The sequence below is a fragment of the Chlamydotis macqueenii genome, chromosome Z, assembly GCF_036417535.1.
Source record: "Chlamydotis macqueenii isolate bChlMac1 chromosome Z, bChlMac1.mat, whole genome shotgun sequence".
NCBI lineage: Eukaryota > Metazoa > Chordata > Aves > Otidiformes > Otididae > Chlamydotis > Chlamydotis macqueenii.
The window spans coordinates 10,141,497-10,169,475 of NC_141593.1; the positions used below are offsets into that span (position 1 = coordinate 10,141,497).

A 27,979-nucleotide genomic window follows, 5' to 3' on the forward strand; every position below is an offset into this window, starting at 1 on the left:
CGGGGCCGGGGCCGGGGCCGGGGCCGGGGCCTCGCGTGGGGTGGGACACCCCGCAACAGCACCCAGCCGCCCCTGGGGTGGAAGGCTGCTCTGCTGCGGTGGCCAGGCGGTTTAAAGGCCGGCAGCAGGCTGGGGAGGGGGAGCAGGTAAGAGCCGCCCTGAGGCCGCCGGGGCTGAGCCCTCCTGCGGGGGTCTCCCACGGCAGCCGCCGTCCGCAGAGGTGGGACCTGCGCGGCCCCTTGGAGCTGTTAACGCTTCCGAGACACATCAGGAGTGGCTGCCGGAATAAAGGGAGTCTTCTGGATGAAATGTCTTCTAGTCTGCCCATGGGGTCCAGACAACTCTCACCCTACACATTTGGGACAGTTAAAATGCAATATAGTCTGGAATAATGAGACGGTTTGCAGCGCTTCACATGAGTGAGAAATGGTCAAACCTGCTGTAACTTTTTTGTCTTTTTGTCTTTTTTTAAAGGAAAATGGGCTGCAAGTGAAAATCATGACTGCAACCTACGCTGGCTAAAGGTGCGGTGTGAATGGTAGCATTTTAGTAGTAATGGTAGAATGGTAGCATTTAGCATTGGTGAGTACTTTGCAATTTCATGTTAATGCGAAGCTCTTGCATGGTATTCCCTGCAGTGCTCGCTCTCCATCTGCCGGACTGCTTGGTCTGCCCTGTTTGACCAAGACCTGGCCTAGGCTAACCTTGTGGTTTTATCATGAGCGAATATAAGGATAAACCTCTAGAGAAGCTCCTGCTACTATAAAATACTGCTCGTGTCCCTCAGCTCTCTGACTTTTGCAAACTTATTAAATGAGTATTTGTACTCATTTGATGTGACATTTTTGTTTCAGACATGGATTCACATATCTGAAATATCTCTGGAAGACTGTGTTTGACAAATTCCCTTCTCTACGATGACACATCTTTCTGTATTAGTATAGCTTGTACATATAGGAGCCGGAAGTTTTGTCAGGGTAGCTCAGCTTTCATGGAAACTGCAGACTTCATACCATGGCAAGTGTGCAACAGCCTGCACTGCCTTTTGATCAAGAGGCAGAGCAATATTTAAACAGTGCTCTGCTAATGCATGCCTCTTTCTCTAGAGAGGGTGATAAAAGGTAGTGTTTTCCTCTATAACAAAACCATGATGCATTTGCAGAAGAGAAGAGCAGCAGCGAACCAGGTTAATAAATGGATAGTGTGATTCACAGTAGTTGCTCGGTCTTTCTCATCTCTGAAACCACAAACTACTGCTAGAGAATGACAATGCAAACCACTTGCTTCTTGGGAAGCACTGTGGGGAAAAAAGCAAGAGCGTGCCCTTTCTCTCCCTCTCTCTCCCTTTTTCCCCACCAAGACAAATCTTATGGCTGTTTTCTACTTCTGCCCACAGTACCTTTTTCACCCACTAACATCCTTGAGTTTACTGAGAATTGTGCATGAAGAATGGGGCAAAGCACAGGAAGCAGCAATTTGTGGGTGGGATTGTACACTTGAGATGTGCTTACAGACATATCATAATGTACTGCTCTTGCTTTCATGGTCTGGTCTTTCTAACGCTGTTCCTCTGGTTAATGCAGGGCTCCTGTGCCCGTGGGTAGGAATGCAGAAGGAAACAGTAACGGTCACTGACCATTGACTTCCCTTTTTTTATAGCTAAGCATAGAGTTCGTAGTTCAGAATCCTACCTTGTGGCATTGGTTATTTTTTTGTTGTGCATCTATCTCCCTTGACTCTCCAAGATTCATTATCTTTCAGTACATCAGCCCTGAGACTACCATGAGTGACTCGTCCCTGCCATTTATGGCTGGAGCAAACACTGTGGAAGAGCAGAGAGCTCGCTGGGAGAGAAAGCGCAGCCGGACAGCCAAGGAGCTGCTGGAAACCGAGCACAAATACCTTGAGCAGCTGGATTTGGTGGTCACAGTGAGTATTTCAACCTCTTCTGACATATGGGTACCTTCAGGTAGCACATACTTATTTCTGTTGTCATGGGGAAGGGTCCAAAGGGACACTTTGATACATCCCTACTGCATGGGACAAATCCCAGCTTGTTACACTGCTGGGGCTGAAAGGATTTGTTGTTCTTTTTCTTTTACCTTCTCTGTAATATCCGATAGCCCATGGTTTTGGCCCCTTGGCTTTTGTCCATACCCAGACATAAATCGTTACATTTTTCTTGAGATGTATGAAACGTAGAGGCACAGACAAGATGAAGATGGATTATGAAGAAGGTGGTGAAAAAGACATGCATCTGGTAGTACTGAAATAGACTGTCAATGCTGTAGTGCTGTTCCATGTGTTTACAGTTATGGTTAGTTACCAAGAAGGCTTACATCTGATGACAGGTATCTCAGGTAGACATTCACAATATCTGATATCCTTTTGAGCTCAAGACAGTGCAGGCAGCAACTTCTTGCTTCTGCTGTGTGCCAAGGATAACCTTTCAGTGACCTCTGAATTTTACGTGTTTGAAATTCTCTTTTTCCTACTTAGTTCTTTGTGACAATTTTAAAAGCCAAAGGGACGCTGAAACCTGCTGTATTGGAAACCATATTTGGACCCCTGGAATCCATATATTCAGCCAGCCAGTAAGTAAACAGATTGATGCAATTCCTGTAGTTACATGAAGAGGACCCTGTATTGAGATTTCAGGAAATAAAGCTAACACCTTGTAAAAGAGGCATTCAGTTCTAGCACTGCCAGCCTTGGTGGTACTTGCAGGTGTACCCAGGAGACTGCTGATCTGTATCCACATATCCAGATCCCCATTTGCTCTCTGGAGAGTGGCTTAAACCCAATAAGTTTGCTCTGTGGTATTTTTAAGGGATGTTTTCCGTAGCTTACTCTGTGACCATCAAGCATGTATTCGGCACAGCAGCTGGATGTGAGGTGGAGACTGACGAAGAAGGTCGGAGTGAACCAGAGGGAGCTGTGAAATGCCATCAGTAATGCACCCCCCATGAGCTACCTTTCCCCCTTGTGCATAGGGTTCTGTCACTTCACCTGGAAAGAGGAAACTTGGGACCAGGACTGGAAAACTTCTGTCAGAATCTGGAGCTTTATGGCCACTATGCTGAGAATTTGGAGCTGGCAAATAAAACCTTGAAGGTAAATAATCTTTATTCTTCATGTTCTTTCTTCCCTCTCTTTCTCCATTCTGTGACACAGCTATATCCTTCCCTTTTTCTTCTGTTTCTGTAGTGATTCGTTTTCTTCCTTTTTCTGGGCTGCTACTTTCTCAATCTTTCTTACACAATACAATAGTGAAAACCTCTCTACTTATTTAGAGCTTCAAAAATTGAAGCTTGTTTTGGGTGTTTGTGTATGTATGTGCATACACTGAGTGCAGCTTTCTCAAACAGAATTCTGTATCTACTCCCACTCCTCCTTGGCTGGCAAGCCTGGAGAGTTTGCAGTGGAGACACTAGGGGACAGTGATCCCTTTCTAGGATTATCAAGTCTCCTAGTCTTTCTCACTACCACTAACTGTATCCTAGCAGTGGCATTTCTTTTTCCTTCACAGTTTTTTGTAGAATAAAAATTTTTCCTTCCCGCTTACCTCTCCAAGTACAACCTGTCTTCCAAGAAATTTCAGAAGGATATATTTTTATTTCAAATTCCTGAAAGTTGCATCTGGAATTCAAACCACCCAACTTTCAGTTTTTGCTCATACCTGTTCCCAGCTGCAGGATGTTCTGGGACGTTTCCACTTGGTTCTGTTTGCATGCATGTATTCACACTCTTGATATCCCAAGAGAAAAAGCCATCTTGGATGTGTGCCCTGAGGTGATGGAAATGTTGGGCTGCATTGCTTTGTCTTGCAGTCACCAGCAAAAACCAGAGGTGTTTTCCTATCTGAGTCAACCTTCCCTTTTTCTTTATTTCCATTGGCTGAGTATACTAGCTTTATACTGCTGTGCATGTATGAAGAGGGGCTATCACTTCCATTACCCACTGGAAATTATCATCATGAGAAAGGGAATGGCTTGCCCGCAGCCACAAAAGAAGCTGTTGATGCTTGTGTTTAGGACTAAACTCTGAAGTTTAAGAGGGTTTTTTAAGAGTTCCAAGCTCTGTTGCAGACTAGAGCACATATTTATTTCTGTAGTCTTAAAGCTATACGCCTTTTCTGCTGCACACAGGAGCAATTGACAAAAAATAAGTCATTCCGACGATTTAAGAAACTCCAGGAGACACGACATCAGTTTCAAGGGAGGAAGCTAGAGGACCTGCTTCCCTTGCCCCTGCAGAGGTTGCACCAGTAAGTAAGCAATTTTGAGTCTTCAGGGTATTAATATGAAAAGAAAAAAAGGAGCATAACAATGTCTTGGTTATGGAAGATAAAGTTCTGTAATGTGTCTCAAAATTGGGGCATATAAATAGCGATGAAACAGACCTGAAGATGTGTCTGTAAAGTGGAATCAGCATACATGGATGGGGGATGGTGCAGAGAGGTAGCTGTGTTTCGGCCTGGCTCCTAAGCCCTTCATTTAGCTCTTGGGTAGAATTGAAGTAGAGGCTTTCTGTCACCTCAGTAAGCTACTGAAGTTAGGCCTTGAACAAAAGCAAGCTGCCTGAAGTGCTGCAGAAGTGGTGCTCTCTGCCAGCCATGGTCTCACTCGGCTTTTGTGCGGGTTACTGATCTGGAGCATTGTGACTCTCCTCTCGTATAGATGGTTGCTTTTGGAGAGATTGGAGAGTAATGAATTCTGGGGAGCTTTTCTCTCCTCCCCGGTTATCAGGACCATATGCTTTCCTCAGATTTTGTGCCTATTGCAATTGTCTGAGCCTGGACAGATCCAGTCTGGATTGCTGCACTCACCAGTTGAGGCATCATCTGGCCTTTGAAGAGGCAGGCTGACTGCACGAAGCGAGTGCTGCATGCACTCAAGGGCTGCCCTTTTTAGGGGGAGGGTACATAGGTAATACAGAACACAAGTACTTTGCTGAGAACCCAGTTGCTGCTGCTATAGATCAAAGTAGCTGCGCTTCAACCATGGTCTTATCCATACTAAAGCAGATTTGAGAGACTGAGAGCCTTTTATCTTTGAAAATAACTGAGGATAAGCATACCACAGTCTTTCAGGTAGCTTTATGTAACATTTTTAATCAGCTTGGCAGATACAAATGCAAGCTTTCTTTTTACTGTAATTCTTTGGATCGTTCCTTTAAATTTGTAAAATAGCAGTGTGTTTGGAAAAGTGGTGGCTTTTTAACAGAAGGTCTAATTTTTTTTTCATTCATCAGCTCTTTCATGTTCAAGTTTCTTCATAACTGTTACATATACCGCAGGTCATATGACTTTTGCCATTTCATGAATCTGTTCAATGCGATATTTCTTCTGTAATTTCAGACTGAAAATACTTTGACTTCACTGGGAGAAAGCATTTGCTGAAATCTGATCCTTTCCTGTAAAGACTGGAGAGGAAAGAAGAAAAAGGCAGCTCCTAGTTGTTATAGAAATGCCTTTATTTTATTGTGTGGGCAGGAAACATACAGTATGAATGCTACCATTCAGACATTAAAAAAACTGAGTAGTTCAAAGAGAAAGTTATCTGTTACTGAAGGCATTTTTATGTGAATGCTAAGAGTGTCTCATGAACTTAAATAATGTGTGAGGTTAATTTTTGTCAGATCCCCAGGAAATTCCAAAAGCTTGCAAATGTATAAAATACTTGGGTTAATTTAGTTGATAAATTTGAAGCCAAAATGAATGTGACTGAAAAATTGTGACCAAAAGCTGCTTGCTTAGACTTAGAGGTGTGTACTCCATCTCCTGGTGGACTGTTGTTCAGCATTCTGTCACTAATAGGAGGTGCTGCTATTCCTGGTGTCTTTTTGTGAAACAAACCTGCTCTCTGTCTCTTAGGTACAAGCATTTCCTCAGAGACCTGCTGGAGAACACCAGCCCAGACAGTGCTGAGTACCAGAAACTTGCAAGTATGATTCCACTTGACTCTTTGATGAGTGTTAGCCTCCTTGCTAATAATACTTGGATTCTTGTCTTCCATCTACTTCCACAGGAAGAAAAATCATCTTCTCTCTAGGGTTCCAGTGCATTACTATTTCCCTTCCCTTGATCGTCTTGATCAAGATGTCCCTGAGAACACATTTGGAATAAAACTGTAGAATAACTGACTGGAAAAGTGGCCTAGGGGTTAGGTTAGAGAAATGGCAGCTCTATTTTTTACAATGAGGGTGATGAGACACTGGAACAGGTTGCCCAGAGAAGTTGTGGATGCCCCATCCCTGGAAATGTTCAAGGTCAGGCTGGACTGGGCTTTGAGGAACCTGATCTAGTGAAAATGGTTTTGTTCCCCACAATGCGGGGTTGGAACTAGGTGATCTCTAAATGTTCCTTCCAACCCAAACCATTCTATGACTATTGGTCATATGCCTCAGTTTTCTAAGATAATTCATGTCCTTCATGCCATGTTTACTAGCAGTTAACACAACCTGTGGGGCATTTCTCCTGTTTTTGCTTCCAAATCCAGGAAATTATTCCTCTGTCTGACATTTCATTGGCAAATAAACATTTTCTAGAACCGCAAAAGTATTGGTTGGAGAGAGGCCTCTGGAGGTCACCTAGTCCAATCTCCTGCCGAAATTACTGAATAAATCTGTTGTTGATACTTGGTTTAAACGATGTTCTTCTTAATTGCATCTTATCTTTCTACAGCAAGATAGTTAAGGTGTAATACATACTCATTTGTGATAACTTCAGAATATGCTGCTATAATTTCAGAGGCTGTAAAATCTGTTTCTGAGGTATCTCGGTGGGTCCAAGACATCATTCGTAAGCGAGACAACACATTGCAGCTACTTCGAGTTCAGAAACTGCTCAAAGGACAGAAGACCCAGGTGTTTACTCCGGGTGGGTCTTACTGACAGTTCTGTTTTCCTCCTACCAAGCTGAGATAACTGGACATATGCTTGCCTTTGTATCTAACTTAACTTGTATTAACCAGTGTTCCCTTTCTGGGCCAAATATCATAAATAGGTGGTGAATGTGTGTAACTAGTAAGTAATCCAGGCACTTTTTTTTTAGTAAGGATAGGCAGCAGCTTAATTGCCTGACATTCAGACAGGAGGAGCTGATCACACGTAATCAGAAAGCTAGTCACAGGCACCCAAGGAGGTCAGGAGTGTAAGTCCTGGGTGAGAATGAGAGGAAGACACTAAATCATTTTGGAAGAGCATAAGTAGTTCTCCCTACTCTATAGGTTTGAGTGTCAAGAGCCCAAGGACTGTGTTGGTTTTTACCTTAAGCTACAAGCTTCATGGACCTTGTAGGTTCACACCCTATATATGAAGAATCTTCTTTTATCTGCAGCGTTAAACTGTGCCAGAAATCAGACTATTTGTGTTGCTAGCTGAGATACATAAAGTCACAGTCACTGGCATGTAAGATCATCTAATTTGGTAGCAGGTTTCTTTAGGACCTCTTGTGTGACTGGGTGCTCTCCGTGCCCAGAGCACACTCCAAGCTACGTATGGAATATTGTGAGAAATATGTCCAGCCTAACAGTTACAAAATGGCCACTTGGGCCTTCACATGCCCTCACTAAAGACTGCTGTTGCAGAGGTGATCTAGAAAGAGTGCTGCAGCTGGAGGGGAGCATTAAAGTCACTGTGTGTAAGGGCCTCTAAGACACACCTCCAGGTACTTGTGAATGTGGTAGTAATTCATACAAGTGGATTTCTCGGTGGAGAAAACACCCTTTAGTAGGGTGGGAGAGAGAATCAAAGGGTAAAAGTAAGAAAACTTACACGTTGAGATAAAAACGGTTTAACAGGTAAACAAAAGCCCTGTGGTGCAAGCAAATCAAAATAAGGAATTCATTCACTACTTCCCAGCCTCAGGCGCGTGTTTAGAGCTATCTCTGGGAAAGCAGGGCTCTATCATGCGTAACAGTTACTTGGGAAGATAAACGTCATCACCCTGCAATGTTGCCCCCTTCCTTCTTTCCTCAGCTTTTATTGCTGAGCGTGATGTCTTATGGTACGGAATATCCCTTTGGTCAGGTAGGGTCAGGTGTCCCAGCTGTGTCCACTCCCAGCTTCTTGTGCACTCCCAGCCTATTCACTGGCTGGGATGGTGTGAGAAGCAGAGAAGACCTTGATGCTGTGTAAGCACCGCTCAGCAGTAAATAAAGCATCTCTGTATTGTCAACACTGTTTTCAGAACAGTTCCAAAACATAACCTTATACCAGCTACTATGAAGAAAATTAACTCTGTGCTAGTCAGAACGAGCATGTTATTTATCAGAGGTTATAATTTTTGAAGAGGGTTGGTCATTGGGCAGATTAATTTACAATTCTCTTTCCCATTCTTAGAATCCTTTTGGTGATGTTAGTTGAAAGGAAGCTAACACAGGTGTGCTCTGTTTATACTGAGCATGAGCATGTGTGGGAGTGCCTGGACACATTGAGGCAGTAAAAAAAATGAAGCAGTTATTTTGAATGACAGAACTAATAAGATAACCTCATGCCAAACCACCCTCCTGCCCCCTAAAACAGTATAGCTAGACCAGAAATGGCCAGTGTTTGAAAAAGCATAGGGTCTACCTTTTTTTTTTTCTTTTTTGTCTAAATATTCTGAGACATGTGGTAGGACAAATCTTGAGGGTCTATAGATACCTTTCCATTATCTAGGACAGAGAATTGTGGTGGTCATATTTTCCATTACCTGGAGTAAAATAGGCAGCTGCAACTTGCTAGTTTTCGGCCAAGATTGCGTCCTACTACTAGAAGGGAAGAGGTGAGAAAACATGATGCTATATATTCAGAGAAAAAGGGTAGCTTTGGAGCTAGGTATCTCACATTTGGCAGTGTTTCTGGGATGAGATACTCCCAATGAAGAGAGACCCTGCTTTTCTTGCTGCCTCGGGCAAATACCATCTTAGCCAGAACTGCCTCCTTAACACAGCACACTGTTCTTTCAGCCCTAGTTTCCATAGGGATATTTTCTTGCCCTTCTTTTACAAGAATTTCCTAAATCACATGCCCCTGGGAATCCTGAACATGTGTCTGTATCCCAAGACTTCCAGCACAGTCCAGCTCAAATTGCATGCCAGGGAGCCTGAGGGAAACAGTTCCCAGTCCAGTCCCATGCTGCTGGCACCTTCCTTCCATTTGTTTTTTAAACTTGGACTGATTCCCACACCTCACCTTTCTCTTTCTCAGTTTCTTACGTAGATAAGAAGAGTGGTTCCTGTGGAGAAAGCTAAACAGGAATTCACTTGCCTCTAAGTTTTGTGAGTGTAGCATACTAAGAAAGATACAATCCATAATTAAACCCAAATTTATATTGTTTTCTAAAAAGTACTTCTATTTCAGACAGAAGCTAAGGCACAAAAAACAGTGGCTGAAATTCTCTGGCAGTTGTTTCCCAGATATCTTATTATGCAATATGGTAATACCTTATTATGGCTTTGAATTTTTATAAATAACCTTACTAGCAAGTGCCTTCATAATTCCCATGAGTTGGTGGCTGCCTTACACAATAATCCTTCTAGTTAGAAGCACTGCTTTAATTATTCCATGTAGGGTAGATGTCTTCTTTTTTTAAATTGCTGCTTACAGCTAGGTTTATCAAATTTTTTTTATTTTTTTCCTGGTGATTTCTCTGCCTCTTATTTTATTGCAGTTCATTTCATGGGTTGATGATACTGGACCCTATTCTGTAAGTGAAGGTTGATACGGTTGCGTATTCAGACCTTCCTTTTAATCTGCTGTTTTGTACCCCCTTTGCTGTCTTTGCATTACAGCAGTAATCTGCATCCTGTAATCTGTTAACGAGTGGAGGTCTGTATATAGTTAGATGACCTGTGAAACAATTTTTTTCTTAATTGGCATCATCAAGCAAACAAAATGGGAAAAATGATATCTGTTCAAAGCTTTGGCTAAATTCTGTTTCACTGCTAGTGACAAACAATTGGACAACACAATTTAAGATAGTTCATGGTATGTTTTCCAAAGGCTTATGTTAACTTAAAAGACATACATACCATTTTCAAACCATGCTTTTGTTCTGGTCTCTTTAAACAGACTTGTATATAATAATTGCCTCTTAATTAACATAGTAGACTTATAACAACTTCAGTCTGCTCCTCATATACTAGAAGTTTTGGGCTGATTTACAGCTTCTGCACGGGTGCTATCAGTGCTGTCCCCAGTTGATACTTGGTGCCTTCTAGTGGCTGGAAATGATATAGAACCTGGTACCCTACTGGGGTAGCTCACTATATTCCCTTTTTTTTTTTTTTGGCTAGTGATGACCTGAAAACTGTCTTTTTCCCTTGCATGTGTAGGGCGCTGGTATATCCGGGAAGGCTGGCTTTTGGTGGTGCCTTCAAAGGGAGAAGAACTGAAGCGCAGGATGTTCTTCCTCTTTTCTGATATCTTTATTGCAACAAAACCCTGCCACCCACTGCACCCGCTGAACTCGAACAAACTGGCGTGCCAGGCTGTTTACCCACTTCACCAGTGCGTAGTGGATAAAGTGTTCGGCCACACGCAGAGCCAGGGCGGGCTCCTCAGTGTAAGTATTCCTGCTTCTGCCTGGCGGAAGCATCAGTCAGGTCAAACTTGTAAATCAGGTCTCTAGCTGTCTTGGCAGCAGCAGGACTGAGGCGATGAGAGTGGTGCCAAGGGTAAATAAAATGCACCAGTCTGAGTTAGGGCAGCCCTTCTCTGAGGTGCTGTAGGTACTTCTCCCTTCGTGGTGTGGGCCCTCCTGAGCACTCTGGGGTGCAGGTTGCAAACAGCAGGTTGCTTCACTTAGCTCAGGTGAGGAGGGTCTGACAAGACTTTGACATGCCCTCGTCGGAGCCACATGTCTGAGGGGACAGCCCTACAGTCATGTGACAATGAATACATAGCATTACACTGACTGCACACCAAGCTTATAGAAAACTCTGACAACAGAGAATGCAAAAAGGTGTCGGTATTATCACAACAGATAATGCTTGTGCATCTAACTCCCTGGGGGCTGCAAGGTCTCTGACTGGGACTGATGCCTTAGGTAGGGGTTTCAAGTTCAGGTCTTCCTAGGCTGCAGCACCTGGTGGCCATGTGAGCTCGTTCTTTGTGAGCTATGACAAGGAAGGCTCTTTGGGCAAGCTGTGATCTGTCGATGGTGGTAGTGGAAGGACGCCTAGGGGCAGCTTGGAGTACGGGAGAAAACTGGATGAAGGGCTGCTGAGAACTGCAATTGCCTGCTTTGAAACACATGCTACTAAGTCAAAAAGTGAGCTGTCATCTGCAGCTGGTAGGAACAGACAAGACTGGCACTTGTTCTGTACTGTCCAGCTTCTGGCTTCTCACAGTACCAATGCTAAGGTTTTTCTTAATCTCGGAAAGAAGATTCTGGAAATCTGCGTACAGGGCTGAGTTGAGTTCAGTGGTGTTGGCTCTCCTTTCATCAGAGTTGCTGCCTTGGCAAGGAACGCCATGCAGCGGCACCAGATCCTGTTTGCCTTTCAGCTTTCCTTTCCGCACAAGACACTGTTGTTGATGTCCAGCGACCAACAAGATATTAATGACTGGTATCAGAGCCTCACAGCTGCAGTCAGGTAGGCATCTATTTTCCAGAGGCAGAAGGGGCTGAGGGAAGGGGGCAGAACAAAAAAAATAATCATATAAGCCTGTATATTTGCATGTATCACATGGTTATAAGGCTGACAGAGAAGACCTGACTATAGCAACCACGATGTAAGCAGAGTAAGAACAGATTTCATGTACTACGAGTGAACTTCCCCTTTCTGTTCCTCTACAGGCAGCTGAAAGCCTGACCCGCCTGCGTACAAGACAGACTGGCAGGACAACCGCCCCTCTTGGTAGAAGCCCACACAATCTTAGGAAATGTTCTACACATAGAAGTAGAATTGCATTTAGAGGGACTACACACCATGGTTGTGAGATTATGAATGCTTTGTCATCTGTCCTAATCTTAATATGGATATCGCAAAAAAATAGGTATGCACACTAAGGATTTGTATATAAAAATATGTATCAAGACCTTTACACAACTTCATAGAATCACAGAATGGTTTGGGTTGGAAGGGACCTTCAAAGCCCATCCAGTCCAACCCCCTGCAAGGAGCAGGGACATCTCCAACCAGATCAGGTTGCTCAGAGCCCCGTCCAGCCTGGCCTTGAATGGTTCCAGGGATGGGGCATCCACCACCTCTCTGGGCAACCTGTGCCGGTGTTTTAGCACCCTCATTGTAAAAAATGTCTTCCTTCTATCTAATCTGAATCTACCCTCTTTTAGTTTAAAACCATTACCCCTTGTCCTACTGCTACAGGCCCTGCTAAGCTTGTTCCCATTCTTACCAGCCCCCTTTAGGCACTGAAAGGTGCCTCCTCTTCTCCAGGCTGAACAGCCCCAACTCTCTCAGCCTGTCCTCACAGAAGAGGTGCTCCAGCCCTCTGACTGTCTTGTGGCCTCCTCTGGACTCGCTCCAACAGATCCATGTCTTTCTTATGTTGAGGGCTGCAGACAGATCTTCCAGCTTTTCTACACTTTTTCCCCTCAGGTTATTAAGGACAAGCGGAAGAGGGCCTGACTTGTTTTCTCTCATTAAATGTCTTTATCAAATTGTCTTTCTAAATCAGTTTTTTCACATTTATTTATCTACATGTATGTCTACTTCTGGCTCTTTTGATCAAAAGGGATGTTTTGGATGTTTGCATAACAGTGCATTTTCCACTACTGCTACAGAGCCACAGTCCTCCTCCTCCCTTGACATATTTTTATCATTTGTATCTTTTGAGTTTTCCACCAAAATAGAATTGTCCCTCCTCCTCTAAGAACGTGACAGGTAGGCAGATCATGGGAAAATGATTCAGTGGTTCAAATCCTACATCTCAGTTTTTCATTGATCCCATAGAAAAGCTAATCTGATGAACTATCCAAAGTAAACTGGTAGGTAACATAGACTTAGGCCTACCGAACAGCATTCACATTTCTAATCTGAATCCTAAGAGATTATGGAGATGAAGCAGCACTTGCCTTTGCCTTCAAGGTATGCAGTAGCCTTACCACTTGGAAATGCTGCTGTGAAAAGCTTGGGCAGCACCTCTGCTCCTGAAGCACAGAGAAAAATCTCCACAGAGGGCTACAGTTGGCACTCTGGGTCATCAATCACTGGTAATGTGGTAGGGTTCAGTTTACCAGGACGAAAGACCAATTTAAGGAAAAAATAAAGTAAGGTGGTATTCTTGAGAATTTGGCATTAAAGCCTTAACACTGACTTTTCATAATGTGGAAGCTCTGCAGCAAAAGCAGTTTGGTCTTCTATCGAGGGGGAAAACATCTGTTTGAACAAGATGCTAGGCCAACTGCAAAGAGAGCAATTTCAAGGTCATTAGAAACAAAAAGATTAAGGTCTGTCTGAACACTGACTTTTTAGTAGTTTGACTGTTTTTTTCTTCTTCCTTGAATGCTACCACACATCTCTCACAGTAATACATTAAAACAGAAGTTGTATTGTGTAAGGTAAGTGTCCGGAAGAGAGAATTACCAAATTTTAAGTTTTTTAACATCACTCCACAGTGATGTGGGGACACTGCCCCCACAGAGTAAGGCTGTAAGACCAGAAGCTGTAACAAATCCAGTCTTTGCTGGAATAAGTTACTAACTCATATGCATAGGAATATAATCCAAATAGCAGCAAGCTCACTTTCTGAACAGAGTTTATTTACATAGAGAATATCAACCATTAGGGCTCCCAGCTTGACTTCCTTCTCTTGCTGAGTCTCTATTCAAAGCACAGGAAGAACCAAGTAAGCCTTGATTTTGTGCCTCCATCATGGCAATTCAAGGTTAGTAATCAATCTGCGGACTACCTGGGACATCTTCCATTCCTGTGCTCCAGGACAGCAATAAGCTGGCTGGTGCACAGGCAGCTCACATCAGGCCCCATGTCTGTGCATGCACGGGGCCTCCCTTGGGGCAGAGGGGGATGCCTAGACAGGGGTGCCCTCGGGGGCCTGTGAGGCTGCTGCCCGCTGCATATCCTCCCGGTAGCCCTTCAGGAGCTGGTTGAGCAGTGTCTTCTCGGTGTCACGGCGCGGGCGGATGAGCGGTGGGAAGGGGTTCCCTTTGAGCTCAATGACTGCCATCTTGGCACGGTCAAGGCTGTCTCGGTTGGGGATCTGCAGCAGGCGGGTGTAGCTGCCGGGGTGGGGCTGGAACCGGGGTGCCAGCACCTTGAAGAGCTTGTGGATGAGATCCTTCTCCTGTGGGGTGGCACGCTCAGCTCCAGCACCGTGGCTGCGGCGGGCAAGGAAGGATTTGCGGGTGGACAGGTGTACTTACCGTCAGCCAGAAATCTGCCATGCGCATGGCACGCTCATTGGTGTCCCCCAGCTTGGCGTACTCGATAAGCTGCGGGGAAGAAGGAGGCAGAGCCGTTTGGGACCCTCGGCCACCCGCCATGCACCTCCCCCGCACCCCCCGGGCCTGATCCGGCCCGTCTGCTCACCCGCTCCGCGTAACCCCGCATTTCGTCGGCCCGCGCCCAGGGCGCCTCGATGCGCTCATGCCGCACCAGCGCCGTCACCAGGTTGCGCAGCAAGTCGAGGCGGGAGCGCGGGCCCAGCCCCAACCGCCGGTGCACCCGCCCGTGGGAGATGGCGGCCGCCACCGACAGCCGCATCCCGCCGACCTCGCGCCCCAGCCGCCGCCGCGGGGCACCGTGGGAGGCACCTCCCGCCACACCCCGCGCTGCCGCGCAGCACGCCGGGAATTGTAGTTCGCCACTACGCCGTCGGCACGACCCGTAGCTGCCGCATACAGCGAGTCAGCGGGCCGCCGCTGTGGTCAGCGGGAAGTGATGCCTGGAGCCGCGTACTGAGAAGTCTGAATGGAGCAGGGAAGCCGGGCCCAGCCCGGCAGAAAATGACAAGCAAGCCCCTGGCCTCCCGCGGGAGGCCTGCTCTCCACACAGCAGTGCGCAGGCGCAAAGGAGTCCGCGCTCTTCCGCTGGACACCTCGGGCGAGGATGAGCCGCGCGGCATGCTGGGAGCTGTAGTTCCGTACCCTGGCGGGGCCGGCCGCCATCTCCCGCCGCGGTGGGGCCTTGGCTCGCCGCAGCCAGCTCGGCCGTGTAACAGCCTTGCTGCTGTCTTTGCGGCATCGGGGCGCCTCCGGGGCGAGGTTGTGAAGGGCGGCCGGGCAGAGTGGGCTCTGAGGAGAGGAAGGAGAGTGGCCGGCCTCCCTGCACCCCCTCAGTGCAGCTGGGGCGGGGTGTGGGGACACGGCCCTCACGAGGAGCAGCTCAGGCAGCCGCCGAGGGAAGACGAAGCTTTACCTTATTCCCTCTTTTTTTCCCCAGTACCAGTGTCAAGATGCTATCGGAGCCTCGGACCCCCACATTGTATCCGCAGGCTCCACGGAAGCTGCGTGGGACGGCAGCACGGGGTAGGGCCGCTGGACCCAGCCTCACGTAACCCTCAGGAGGTGCTGGAGCCGCCATCCTAATAGTGGAGGTGGATGTCTGCCGTATTCCCACAAAAACAGAAACCCACCCTGTTCTGCAAGAGCTCATGTCCCCATAGTCCTCCTGGCAGTGTGCAGAAAAGTGCTGAAAGGCAGCATAAGGAGGTTTCCTGTGACTTGTCTCTTACAGCCAACTTTTCTGTATTTCACAGAAAGGATGTGTAACAAAAGAAGCTACCAACAGCATAAGAAAAAATATCTTTGTTGTTATGAATACATCATAAAATCACAATCATTTTATACACATTTTAGTATTTCATATATAAATAAAGTGAACAGTATAGTTATTGGAATGTGTAACAGGAACAGACATACGGATCTGAATGTGAAAATAACAAATCCTTGGACCCCATCCCCATCTTTTGTTGCTTCTCTGAGGCTTAGCGTATTAACTCTGAAATACTTCTAGGAAGGTTACTCAAGCTGTGATGCCAACAATGACTTCAGGCAGTACCTTAATGCCATTTACAATCAATTTTCTTCTCCTTTTCTTGATTTAGCCTGACTATATAGGAAGTAATCTGTGTCTGTATTCCAGCTTTGTGAGAAAGACTATACCTGTATGTACTTGACACAGTGTTGAAAAAAAACATTTTCCAAGCTTTACAATTTTGTTAATTCCATTAACAATCAGCATTTTCCCATCACTACACACTCTTGCAAATGTTTCCATTAAATATATTTCTAATATTAATAAAATAACAAACTCTTTATTATCCTTCTGCTTATAACTTGATGTCTTAACATCAAAATAATATTTATTTCTAATAAAATTATACATAGTATTTATATGAAAAAAGTTGTCATGTGCAGAAGCCCAGTATTGAAACTAGGCATGAGTGTAGATGTTTCTAGATTCTTATTTTGGATTCTTGGGGGGGTCGTTATTTTGGGGGCCACAGAGTAATAAATAATTTATAAGGTAATGACTTCCTTGGCTCCTCAGTAACCAACTTAAAATTGGAAATCATTCTGGCTTTATAAAACTTTGGCTATGCTGAAGAAAATGTCACATTTCTGTCTGAGTGTGTATGTTTAACCAGAAATCTTAATGAAATGTTTCTGCTACAGTGTGTTATGAAAGTTATCATACCATTAATCAGAAATAAAATGAGAAAGGTCTATGCAAAGATCTTGGCCAGATGCAGACTGAAGGCTGAACCTTCCCAGGCAGCTGTGCTCACAGGAGCTCTCCCTGCCGGAGGAATTACCGAGTCCTGTTGGGTGGACTTATCTTCAGCATAGTGTCCCCTCCCTGCTGCTGGGACTCGGCCAACAGCTTTGGGGCAGGGAGTCTGGAAGGAGGAGGCTGAAGCACAAGGACAAACCCAAGGAGCGTTTTCCTTTATCTTTGTTATGGAGTAAGCACATCTTGTTGGAAAACCCAGCTCTAGGCTGTGAAAACCAATGATACAGACTCCAGAAAGGGAAGTTATTGAGGTTTCCATTCAGAAAGGTACATGAACGTGTGCCGTATTTTATGCTCATGAGTCTGCAGGACAGCTTTCTGTACTTGCAGAGGCATGTATTTTATCTGTTTTTCTGGTCCAGTCTCAGAAATTCCCTTCCCTGGATTCCTAATCCCCTGGTTAGGTTGTCACCTAACCCTGAATTTGATGGTCAAACCTTAGGAACTTCTCATTTAGTATTTGCCTATATTTGGAACAGCAGAGCTTAGAACTAAAATAAGTGCCTTTTTTAGAATGCATCTTCTCGTGGGCAGGGGTGATAAAATTTAGTTTGTATGTAGGAAGTGACTCATCTAACTCAGTATCTGATGGTCAAAAAACCTGCAGCTATTAATTCTATAGCGGGAATCAACCTGATCCAGCAGGTGATGGGGTGTGGTGGTAAACATATGCAAGAGTTGCATAACTTGTGAGAGTTACAAACATAACATTTGACATTTTACAAATTTACTTAATATGGCATATTCATGAACAATGTTATTTATACCTAGTTGCCTGCTTGAAATTAAAAAAAAAAAAGTCATAAATGCCTCAGTTCATGCTGTATTAGAGGTTTCTTTCAGCCTGCTGCATATAAGACCATCCCTCTTTTGGCCACAAGTTCCTTCCATAAGTCTCATTCATTTCCTTATTACCTGGTTCACAGGACTGCTTGGATCTGGAGCTGCTGGGAGAGCTCCTCCCAGAGGAGAAGCCCAAAGACCACAGGGCGAGAGCACTCTCATTTTTTTTCTAAGCTATCCCAGTGACTTGGTCATTGCTTTGTAAATCTTGATATACATGTAACAGCAAGAGGAGTACCGGGTGTTAATGTTCTTAATGCAAATGCCCTTGCTTGTGGCGTAGTGATAGCGAGGAGTTGGGAAATAATTACCGGAATGAACACATCCTCTTAAGATAATATACCACAGATATGAAAGGTCTAGACTGCCAACTGTTTACACAACATGACCTGTACTGGTGGTGCAGGGATTAAACCAACTGTCTGTTGGCCCAGAGAATACAGAAGGGAATAAAACATTTACAGGTTATCTGAAAAAGGCCTGTTTATATTTTTACCTGTGTTTAGTCTGTTAGAACATGCAAGCCCTGAAAAACATGGCCAAAAAAAAAGTTTTTCTTTGCATTTGTAACATGGGCATAACCCAGCACTAAACATACTGTAGAAATAGCAGCTACACAGATACAACATTGAAGCTTTGTGCTTAATATACTCCTTTATCTTCGAAGCACGGCAAAGTCCTCAGCAGCTCCGGTAATCCAAAAGAAATGGTAACATGCATCATCCGTGAGGTATGGTCTAACTTGTGCATCCAATTTTCCAGTGTTAAAAAAACCCCTTTCATCCCCATCACAAAAATAGGATCCCATGTGCAGTACCTCACCTTAGCCATCCCCGTACCATTTGAAATGTTCTGTCACGTGCAGTCCTGCACCTATTCATGCTCTTCATATAGCCAACCAAATACACTGTAACTCTGTGTTCCAGTTCCGCGAATGCCTTTTAGGTCTCTGTCACGCAGCAGAGGAACGAAACAGACGGAAGCTCTTTGCAAACATGAGGCCTCTCTCTGGTCTCGATTTCACTTGGACTTCAGCATTTCACCAAGGAAGACATGCACCTACAGGAGGTCACAATCCGACTCTTGCTGCAAGGCTGAGGTTGATTTAGTGGTTGCCAGTAAGTCTATTTGATTCACTTAGGCTTGATTTTCCTGCTTTATATATCCCCTATTCTCTTGTTCATCTTTGTGCAATGTATCCAGCATGAATCTGTTGAGGAAGGGAACTGGCCTTCACAGTGAGCAGTGGGAGAATGGTAAGGGAAAAGTAGCGTTAGTGCGGGACAAACACATCTTTTCCACTCTTTGAATGACACTCTAGCAACACAAAGCCAAATAATTTCCAAATCAAGAAGCAGTGCCCTTGTATCACTGCTTCACCATATTTTTTTCTGCATTTTCCTGCCATGGTGGGGCGTAATAGGAGACATTTCACTTACATCTGGCCTCTGCTGTGAAACAGGGATCCACTTTTCATGCTCTCCTAAGCCTGGCAACAGTAGGTGGAGACTTGAGTTCAGTGATATATCTACATGTATAAAATAACTGTGGACCAAGGTGTTCGTTATTGATGAAATTCAGGAATGACGTTCAGCTACTTCCCTGCCCCTGGCAAAATTTGGATAGTGGGTAATTTGGACATAGAATGCAAGGCAGGCAGATGAAATACTATGGTCTGTGCCGTTTGCTAGAGCGTGCCTTAATTGTATTATATACTGAGAAGGTTTGCTTGGCAGTCTAAGTACAACGCATAGTGCAGGCTTGATGGTATGGAATTACTGCAAGGAGGCTACCGTGAACTGGGAAAGCTACAGTACAGGCAGCATGATTGGAGAAAAGCAGAGAAAAAAACTGGGAAATAATATATATATATATCTACTTTTTTTTTACATTGTCAGTGCATTTTTATATTGAACAACTCTAAAGGGGCTCTATTTTTCAGTAGGCATAGCTAAGGATGGGCTGCCTTCTGTATCTTGGAGTCTCTGGGTGCTGCCCGTGGTTTGTAGTCTTCTCCAGATCCAAAATCTACTGTGTCATGATAGTTCGTAAATTCCTGAGGTAATGGAAACTCCTCTGTTGATGAATGAGTCCTGTGTCCAAACACTCTCTCTTGCAGCTCAGCGATGTCGTTTCTGATGTCTGCCATCATCAGCAATAGGAAATCAAACGAACCTGGTGGGCCCTGCAGTCACAAGGCACAGTCATTAATAATAATGCATTTTGCTCCTATGGTTTTCAAACAGGTTGCTATAATTACTCTTGCAGGCATAACTTGGTAAAATACTGCTTCACTTGCCAAAAGTTAATAGTTTCTTTTTGAATCAACCTGCTCATGAAAGTTTTCAAAAGGAGGGCTGTGTTTTTGCTGACAGAGCCTACATTTACAAGATGCTCGGCTCTTTTGTTACTTAACAATTCCTTTGCGATATCTGCCTCCTAAGAATATCTTGACACCTCACGGGAATACAGGTGATAAATTTTGGTTCATTGCGTTTCTTCTTATTAAACTGCTAGAAATTACATTCTTAGAATGACTAATCAATTAATAATTATTGTTTATTTAAATTTTTTTCTCGAGAATGCGGGTGTTTGGAAGGTATCTTTTCAATATGGTAGCCTCGCTGCTGTCCATAATTTACTAAATATCTTGGTAATTACAATGCAGAGAATATCCATCTGGTTTTATCTGATTTTAGAAAATGATAATTTCTTTTTATCTGACTTCACACAGTAAAGTACAGCGTATAATACTGAGGACACCCTGCTGGACACACTCACAAAAATCCATTCCACCAATGAGAAAACACTGTGAGAAAGAAATTTTTGAACAATTTCACCTGAATAGAGATGGTAAATGCTCATCCTCCTCCTGATGACTTGCTCAAAGCCTATAGCTTGCCAAATCCCAGAAAGAGGCAAGAAGCAGGATTTGAAAAGTTCCAGGGGTCTGACTCCCATTAGGAGTGGTGGCTGAACTGTGCTAACACTCTGCATGGGATCTCATGCTACTGCCTCCTGAGGATGTCTCACCGCTGTTGCAGGGCAGAGGTGCACTTACTGCGTTCAGTGTCACACTCAGCAAGGGAGGAGGTGTGTAGGCAAAAATACTTGGATGAAAACAGGTAATGCCTTTCCTTCCCGTAACATTTTCTGTGTATGTAAAGTATCTGTGCTCTTGATACAGGAGAGCTTTTTTTTTCACTTTTGGCTGACCTGTTGTTAGTAGTCACCCTCACTCTGCTGTGGAAATTCCTTCTGTGAGCAATACTTACAGGTATCCCCTTTGGTCCTGGTGCGCCTCGCTCGCCCTGTAATCAATACCACCTCAGTTAGTTTGCTGAGACTAAAGGAAACAGAAAAAAAATCACAGTTTGCCTCTGCAAGCTCCCATATTTACTGTCCCCAGATCAAAAATCATCAGCTTACGCTTGCTTGGAAAAATAAAAGAAAGTGAAGGAGGAATGCAAGGAAATTGCCAATGATTCTGGTGGGAGCAGAGTTGGGCACTTCTGATATTTCTCCTAGGCAGTAACAAGCAGTTAGCAGGAGAAATTCACAAAAGAGCAGTCTAATGAATTAACTTAAATCACCTATGCTTCTTCATGGAAAAGCCAAAAGAGCTTCAGAGAAAGGAAAAGAGGCTGCTTGACAGCTAGCCTGGCAGGACTTAAGGAATGGCAAGCACAAAAATAGCAGAAGAAAGACATGAAGGGATAGGACAACAGGACTTTTTCAGCTTAGCAAAGGAAATGAGATGGTAAAAGGGTGTCACTGCAAGTGTAGATGGTCTGTCTAGCAAGCCTGCACTTCACCTGTGCATGTGCCCATGTTAAGGAAAATAGTACCTCTCCTCACCTTGCTACCATCTCTCCCCGGGGCTCCTGGTGGGCCCTGCAAGAGAAAAGAAAGTGTTCATAAGGACATGACAGGTTGTGAAACTAAGAGCAATTGTGCAATGTGTGATGGGAGGAGAGAATACTAACCACAGGGCCCCGTCTGCCCTGCTTAATATGTGATATGTCTGGAGATGGGCCCATAGGTCCCATTGATCCACGAGGGCCTGGCTGTCCAGGAGGTCCAGGTGACCCAGGAACTCCTTGACTCCCTTTTGGTCCTGGAGCCCCTGCAATTGACAGCAAAGGTTACCTGCCAGGGAAAGCCTTCAGGACACTTCGTCAGTCCAAGCAACAGGGACTGAATGTTTTTTGAACCACCCAATGGACTGCTTGCTTTAACACACCCAAATCCACAACACAACCAAAACAGCAGCCATCTGAGACAACATTACTCCTTGTTAGAGTGACTACAAGAGATCTTCACAAAACAATTTGTGAATACAAATTCCTGTGTATACAAAGAAGCCAAGACTGCCTCTGCCAGGTGGTTAGGCATACAGACTAGGAATGAAAAGAAAAGCAGAAATGCCTCATTTTCACAGAAAGAAGAAAAGAACAAGTCACATCTGAGAAACATCTTATAAAAAGAAATCCTCAGAAAACTTATGGGAATGTTGAGTCAAAGGCATCTACATGACTGGCACAGAAGCAAGCCCTTTTCAGTGGTGGGCTGCACCTCTCTTTTGCCCCGTATGGCAGCCAATGTCTTAGAGACAAAAAAACCCCTCTGTTTTTCAATTCTGCTTTATATCTTTTTCAGCTTCTGCGCATTCAGCGGAGAATGTTAATTTTTAGGAAGCACACAAGCATCAAAGCATATGTTTAGCTCAAGAGAAACACTATGAAAACCAAAACAGAAAATCAGGCACCTGAAACAACGTTTGAACAAAACATCTGAAACAAAATAAAGACCATTGAAGTGTCACTAGCCGAACTGCTTTATAATTAGAAAGGAAAGCACTTTTCTTTACTCTGAGGGTATGAGAAAGGCATAGAAAATGAAAGGCAGAGTAAAAAAGGGTTCAGTGGGACAGAATATGTACATTTAGGATTTTCAAAAGGAGTAAGATCAAGTCCAGTGATGAACCTCTCGGACTCCTCCTGGAGACCCAGCCGCACTGTTGCGAGGGGCAGGCAGTGAGCAGGGCTGGCTTTCGGGTGGCACGGCCAGGGCTACAGGACCTTGGACAGTTCAGCCAGGGCTACAGGACCTTGGACAGCTCATCCAGGGGGAACCCAGGGAGAGGGCAGGCGGAGGCAGGCCTGCGTTAGAGGGATTGCAAGGCACTGTACAGTTCAGCCTGACACGGAACCTCTAACCACATTGTCCTTGCACCTGTGTTATACTGAAGGCTGAAGGTACTCTTCCTCCAAGAAAACGAGAGAAAGACTCAAAAACTAAAGCAAGACTGCAAAAAGTGGGGATGAATGTGGGGCAGTTCAGTAGGGAGTAAATCAAACCTCGTCAGGAATATCCTGTTAGTCCTCTGTAACGAGGAGTCCTCTGTCTTTCCTGAAACCCAGCACAATGCCAAAATTCCTTGGATTTATTGCTAATCCAAAATTAGATCTGCAGTCAACAGAGTCAGCAAAATTTTTAGCCTCACTGGTTGCAGGTTGCAAGGTGTCTGGCTTAAGTTAGAGCTTTAGGAACTCTCTACTTTTCTCATTGTTTCAACATACACCTTAGCAAAGAAGGTGTGAGTGGAGTTTTACTTTTCTTTTCAGATTCCTTTGAATCTGGAACACACATAAACCCGACACATGAATCCTTGCAAAACCAGATGAGGAAAAATAAAACAGTTGGCACAAACCCCCACAAACTGAAAGCACATTTTCTGCTCTAGTAATGACAGTGAGCTAAAGCAATAGGTATTCCTGAAATGAAATGGAGAGTGGTTCAAGACAGAGTTAAAATACAGGAAATGACAACTGAAGCAGGTGAGATATCCCATGGAGAGGGAGAAATTTAACACATAAAGGACAAACACAGCTCACACGCCAAGAAACACATGGAGACACAATGGATTATGTTAGACAGTTGGCAGGGGCTGACTATAATGACTAGAAAGTTTTTCTTTTTAAATTTAACACAAACACAAATATGATAATAACAATCAAAATAGGAAACACATGAAATCCTATCACGCTGAAATATTGAAGTTTATAATTTTTATTCGTGGCGCTATTGCACATTCATATCCCTCTGGTCTGTATCTTACCTGGAGGGCCTTGTTGGCCAGGCTGGCCTGGGGGGCCAGGGATGTATGCATTAGATGCAAGCACTTTTTCACCAGTGATTTGCTTGCTAAGATCAGCAGCATTATTTGGTAGCAAAGCAACCTGCCAAAACCAAAATCACTGTAAGGTCTTCATCATTCACCTGAATAAATTACATTCGTGGTTAAGCTTTCATATGGACAAACAGCGTATTTAAATACTTCATTGAAATAATCAGAAAAAAATGTGATTCTGCTGAAGCCTATGACAGCAGTTACTCCTAAGCTGGCCAACTTGATTCGTTTCATGTATGGACATGAAGATTTCATGAAGCTCCTGCCATATTTTGTGGTCCCAAGGAAAACTGCCTTACTGACCCTGTGATGGAACCTCCTTACAGAAGTAGCTTAGAGCCAGCTGGAAGGATCCCTAGGATTCTTACTCTCACCTGTACATCTTTCTGACTGACCACCTTGCAGAAATCTGATAAGAAAACATTGTCATGGAGAGTAACAGTCTACAATGTCTTTCTATGGGATGTTTTGGGTGACCCATGGAGACAAGTCAGTTTTTGCAGAAATCGTACCTTCCTTTGTCTTCCACACACAAATGGGGAGGGGGGTTGTGTGTGTGCATGTGTGTGTGTGCGTAGCATGAGCTCTGGGTAGGGGATACTAGAGATGATCCACACTTCAAGTATCATATACCCAGGAAGTCACCCAGGCTTGAAAGATGCCACATGAAAAACATGACATAATTTGATTTTAAGGTATTTACTCAGTCTGGTACTTTCCTCTCCCCGGAACCAGCACCCCAGTAGAAAACCTGATGTTTCCTGTGAGGCTGTTCACCTTTCAAGTCACCATGGAAATACTGCAAGTCAATATGAATGGAAGGTAGGAGAAATTCAGGACATATACAGCAACAAGTTGTAGAAGACTTAAGTTTCATAACTGCTTGGATCTCCTCAGGAAACTTCTTTCTCCTTATTTTTATTTTCCTCTATTCATTTACTGCCCTTTGTCAGGACAACATTTGCTCAGATATTTAAGTTCTCAACTGTTGCACAAGCCTCTAACTTTTCATAGGTTTCAATGAGAGCCCCAGATCCTTTGTGGATCTGGTCCTTTAACCATACTGTTTAACCCGACAGGTCTGGGTCTGCTCTGCATAGAGACACAAAGCTAAACTAAGTGAGAATGTAAGAATAATTTCATGCTGTGGTTTAAAATGCCATTATTCATTATATCAGATGTTTAATTATCCATTAAACATTAATTTTCCCATATTGAATATATTTAATATTTACACATATTTATAAATATTCTGCAAACACTTATTCTCTCCAGAGACAGCTGAGGGGAAATGACAAGCCAGGAGGCTGGTCTGCAGCAAGGAAAGAAGTTTATTAATGGTGAGTGGCTGCATGTAGAGTTGGGAATTTTTCTCTGCCAAAGAGAACTGAAGAGCTATTTCAGGAATAGCAGGGCAGATTGATCCCTGGGTCAGCTTTGTCTCTCCCCGAATTAATTTGGCTCACTGAATAATTTGATGCTGGATTCTGCACCATTTGTATGGGAGAACTGCATTAAATAAAATACATGACTCCTGCTATTTGACAATGCTTTTAATCAGCTATTTGGAATTCCCTGCACTGGACTGCTCTCAAGACTCCTACTTGTTCCTATAATCATTTTATATACACCCTCCTGCCCTTAGTGCAAACCTAATGTTTTTTAACACACAGAAAAAAAATGCTATGCACTTGCAGTAAATATCCCAACTGGGCAAATTTCTTTTGTCAAACAAGTTATTAGTTAAGGAATGCACTTTAAGGACAGCCAGTGCTGCTTGCAGTTTGGGGTTGGATGCACAGAACAGTTCCAAAGCAAGCAGAAGTGAGAAAAAAAAAAAGAGTTAGAAATGCTGAGACAGTTCCTGATAGCATTTCAGAAACACTAGTCTGATTTTTCAGACTGGAATTCAAAATGCGATGACAGGAAGACAAGGATTTATCAGCCATTTGTGACTCAAGTTTTGGAGAGCATGGTTGTTCCAAAGACAAGATGACTGCACTAAAGACAAATTAAGCAACATGATGTAAGTCTTACAAAAATTTGGTAGATTCACTCCACCCCCACAGAAATCAGTGTCTGGATGTGGTCAGCACTTCACAGAAGCCCCACAGGATGTTTCTTATGTGCTTAGTCCTATAAATCTGCTCACATAGAAAATGGGGATACAGCACACCTATTGATTGGCCTTTGCAGTGTCATCTTTGGTTTTCCGAAGAAAAACATCTGCTTTGTTTACCAGTGACCCTGCAGCTTTCTTAGCCAACATCCAGCCATTGCAGCACAGATCAAAGTGTGGGACAGCTGAAGATAAAGGGCTACTGCATGGGTCAGCACCTTACACCTGGGTCTGACGAGGAAAATTCAGTAGCTGGGAATTCGTAGCCACATTGGCCAAGAATGAGCGTGAGGACGTCCACTGGCCAGTTCTGGTCAGCAGACTACAAAGTTTTGTTTTTCAAGTTGTTCACAGCTTGTCCAGAGCAGGGTCCTGGCTGGACACAAATGGGTGCCTTTAGTGACAAAGACTCATAACTGAGAGGATTTGGAAGTGTATTCTTTTCTGTTGCTTAAATATTGACTTGTTCCTGCCAGCAAGGCTGTTGTAAGAACTTAGTAAGTTAAAAAAAAAATCACATAGCTGCTGTGAAAGCATCTACACATGCTTCCCCACTGAGTCAGCTGGACTTGAGGCATACGCTAGGAGTGCCAGAATACCCCGGCTCTGGTCTAGCTCACTACTCTTTGATATCTTCTGGCCAGAAAATGGTTATTACATGCACTGGGGCCAAACCATGTGGTTTTGATGTTGACTCACATCCTCTTAGGGACTGACTATACTCACTGGCCTAATTTCTATTTCACCTTTTAACTGAACCAGGATTCTGGTCCAGAGTGACCTTGGCTTTCTCAATCCACAGCTCGAAATCTTAATGGTCCTTGGAAAATATTTTTTTTCCATGTGCATGCAAATATTAGTGAGGGTAAATTTTAAAGAAAGACAGTACTAGAAACAAAACACTCGTGTGTTGTGTTGCATGCTGCATCTGGAGTTTTGGGCAGTTTCTAGAAGATCTGTGGTTTAGACAAGTTTGACAGTGTTTGACAGGAGTGATATGGAACATGGCTTTCTAATTAAGATGTTTAAACACATCTGTGCAATACAATCCAGCTTACTTGATTTTTTAAAAAATTGTTGGCTGTATGTCAGAATGTCAGATATCTTTCCCCTAGTTTTTCAGCTTTCCTCTCTTCCTCCCTCCATCAAGGTGTGAGTTCAACCTAGGACTCTCCACAGCCCCCTATTACATCGGGACAGTGCAAGTACATCGATGATAATGCAAGGTGACTTTTTGTTCCTGATCCAAGAACTACACTGTCCTGGATCTGTAATGGATGTTGCAATCCTCCAAAAAGATACTGGCGCCATCACCAGAGGTAGCAGAACTTGAGTTCACCTCTGTCCTTTCCTAAGGAGAGACAAAACCACACCTCCCACTTCCAGAAGTTGTAGGGTTTGCTGGATTGGATCCTTCACAGGCTCTTCTGCTAAACATAATTTTGCATGAAGTTCATAAAATCTGAAAGGCTTAACCACAAGACTGAAGACTCATTCCCATGAACTGTCTCTCTGGCAGACTGAAGTAAATTTTTCTGTGCAAAAGAGAACAGCTTCAACCACAGATATTGAGAGACGTCCTCCCCAGAAGAACTTGGTCACGAGGAGCGGCTGGTGAAACATGAGGGTTCATGTCTCCCTGGCCAGAGAAGCAGCATGATGCCAGATCTCTTCTCAGCATGGACAAAAGCTCTCCTCTCTGTGGGGTAAAAAATGCTGAGGGTATCAGGGGACCATCTCTTCCAGCTCTGTCTGTGTGAAGCACAACCTAATGGGTTCCCTCTGAGGATGCCAAATAGATCAAGTCCTACTAGGAACATACTTGGGGAAGACTGAAGCTATGGACCATGATGGGACTTAGCTATGAGGCCAGAGTGAGCTGCTTAGTTGGCTTCTGAACAACAAGTGCCCACAGCAACAGGTATTGACAGTGTTAGTTTTCCTGAAGTGAGTTTTGAACACAGGCACCTAACAGTGGAAGTTAGACACAGAAAACTTTCCCTTAATTCAGGCCATTGGTTTCCACCAATTCTTGCAGCAAACAACATGGCCAACAGTGTGACCCCAGATCCCTCCCTGAGGGTCAGCGCGAGCCTGCTCAGCATCACAGACTGTGGCTGG

The 27,979-nt window shown here is 44.1% G+C and overlaps 3 protein-coding genes across 6 annotated transcripts in view; 1 reads left to right on the forward strand and 2 right to left on the reverse strand.

The window, feature by feature from the left end:
* The first annotated feature begins 251 nt into the window (after window positions 1-251).
* ARHGEF39 (Rho guanine nucleotide exchange factor 39) lies at window positions 252-12,369 on the forward strand. Of its 3 annotated transcripts, none has more exons than XM_086771028.1 (10): window positions 252-524; window positions 1,762-1,929; window positions 2,500-2,594; window positions 2,994-3,114; window positions 4,149-4,267; window positions 5,876-5,946; window positions 6,752-6,880; window positions 10,320-10,549; window positions 11,494-11,582; window positions 11,786-12,369. In XM_086771028.1, the coding sequence occupies exons 2-10, from the start codon at window positions 1,783-1,785 to the stop codon at window positions 11,799-11,801; spliced, it is 1,017 nt and encodes a 338-aa protein (XP_086627154.1). In that variant the 5' UTR covers window positions 252-524; window positions 1,762-1,782; the 3' UTR covers window positions 11,802-12,369. The 3 variants fall into 3 exon arrangements, with proteins under 3 accessions (XP_086627154.1, XP_086627155.1, XP_010114363.2); XM_086771029.1 differs by having other exon boundaries at window positions 491-524; window positions 1,770-1,929; XM_010116061.2 differs by lacking the exon at window positions 252-524 and having other exon boundaries at window positions 1,746-1,929.
* Window positions 12,370-13,690: 1,321 nt separating this feature from the next.
* On the reverse strand, window positions 13,691-14,719 carry MRPL17 (mitochondrial ribosomal protein L17). Its single transcript, XM_086771322.1, has 3 exons — window positions 14,499-14,719; window positions 14,333-14,401; window positions 13,691-14,253 (listed from the first exon to the last, which is right to left on the reverse strand). The coding sequence occupies exons 1-3, from the start codon at window positions 14,670-14,672 to the stop codon at window positions 13,981-13,983; spliced, it is 516 nt and encodes a 171-aa protein (XP_086627448.1). The 5' UTR covers window positions 14,673-14,719; the 3' UTR covers window positions 13,691-13,980.
* A 981-nt stretch (window positions 14,720-15,700) lies between these two features.
* CCBE1 (collagen and calcium binding EGF domains 1) overlaps window positions 15,701-27,979 on the reverse strand; it is a 105,226-nt gene continuing 92,947 nt past the window's right edge. Inside the window, exons 7-11 of one of the 2 annotated variants that reach the window (XM_086771237.1) lie at window positions 23,668-23,788; window positions 21,533-21,672; window positions 21,405-21,440; window positions 20,822-20,857; window positions 15,701-19,731 (exon numbers count right to left, since the gene is read on the reverse strand). In XM_086771237.1, the coding sequence (XP_086627363.1) occupies window positions 19,498-19,731; window positions 20,822-20,857; window positions 21,405-21,440; window positions 21,533-21,672; window positions 23,668-23,788 (567 nt within the window). In that variant the 3' untranslated portion in view covers window positions 15,701-19,497. Of the gene's footprint in view, window positions 19,732-20,821; window positions 20,858-21,394; window positions 21,441-21,532; window positions 21,673-23,667; window positions 23,789-27,979 lie in introns of both variants that reach the window. The other variant, XM_086771238.1, reaches the window with a different exon arrangement.

Bases quoted from the DNA above. Each gene is read 5' to 3' on its own strand.
- ARHGEF39 (XM_086771028.1), top strand. From the start codon at position 1,783: ATGAGTGACTCGTCCCTGCCATTTATGGCTGGAGCAAACACTGTGGAA. The intron at 6,881-10,319 runs GTGGGTCTTACT...TTGCATGTGTAG, and splicing joins GACCCAGGTGTTTACTCCGG to GGCGCTGGTATATCCGGGAA. The intron at 10,550-11,493 runs GTAAGTATTCCT...TTTGCCTTTCAG, and splicing joins GCCAGGGCGGGCTCCTCAGT to CTTTCCTTTCCGCACAAGAC.
- MRPL17 (XM_086771322.1), bottom strand. From the start codon at position 14,672: ATGCGGCTGTCGGTGGCGGCCGCCATCTCCCACGGGCGGGTGCACCGG. The intron at 14,402-14,498 runs GTGAGCAGACGG...TCTTCCCCGCAG, and splicing joins TGCGGGGTTACGCGGAGCGG to CTTATCGAGTACGCCAAGCT. The intron at 14,254-14,332 runs GTAAGTACACCT...GCCACCCCACAG, and splicing joins TGGCAGATTTCTGGCTGACG to GAGAAGGATCTCATCCACAA.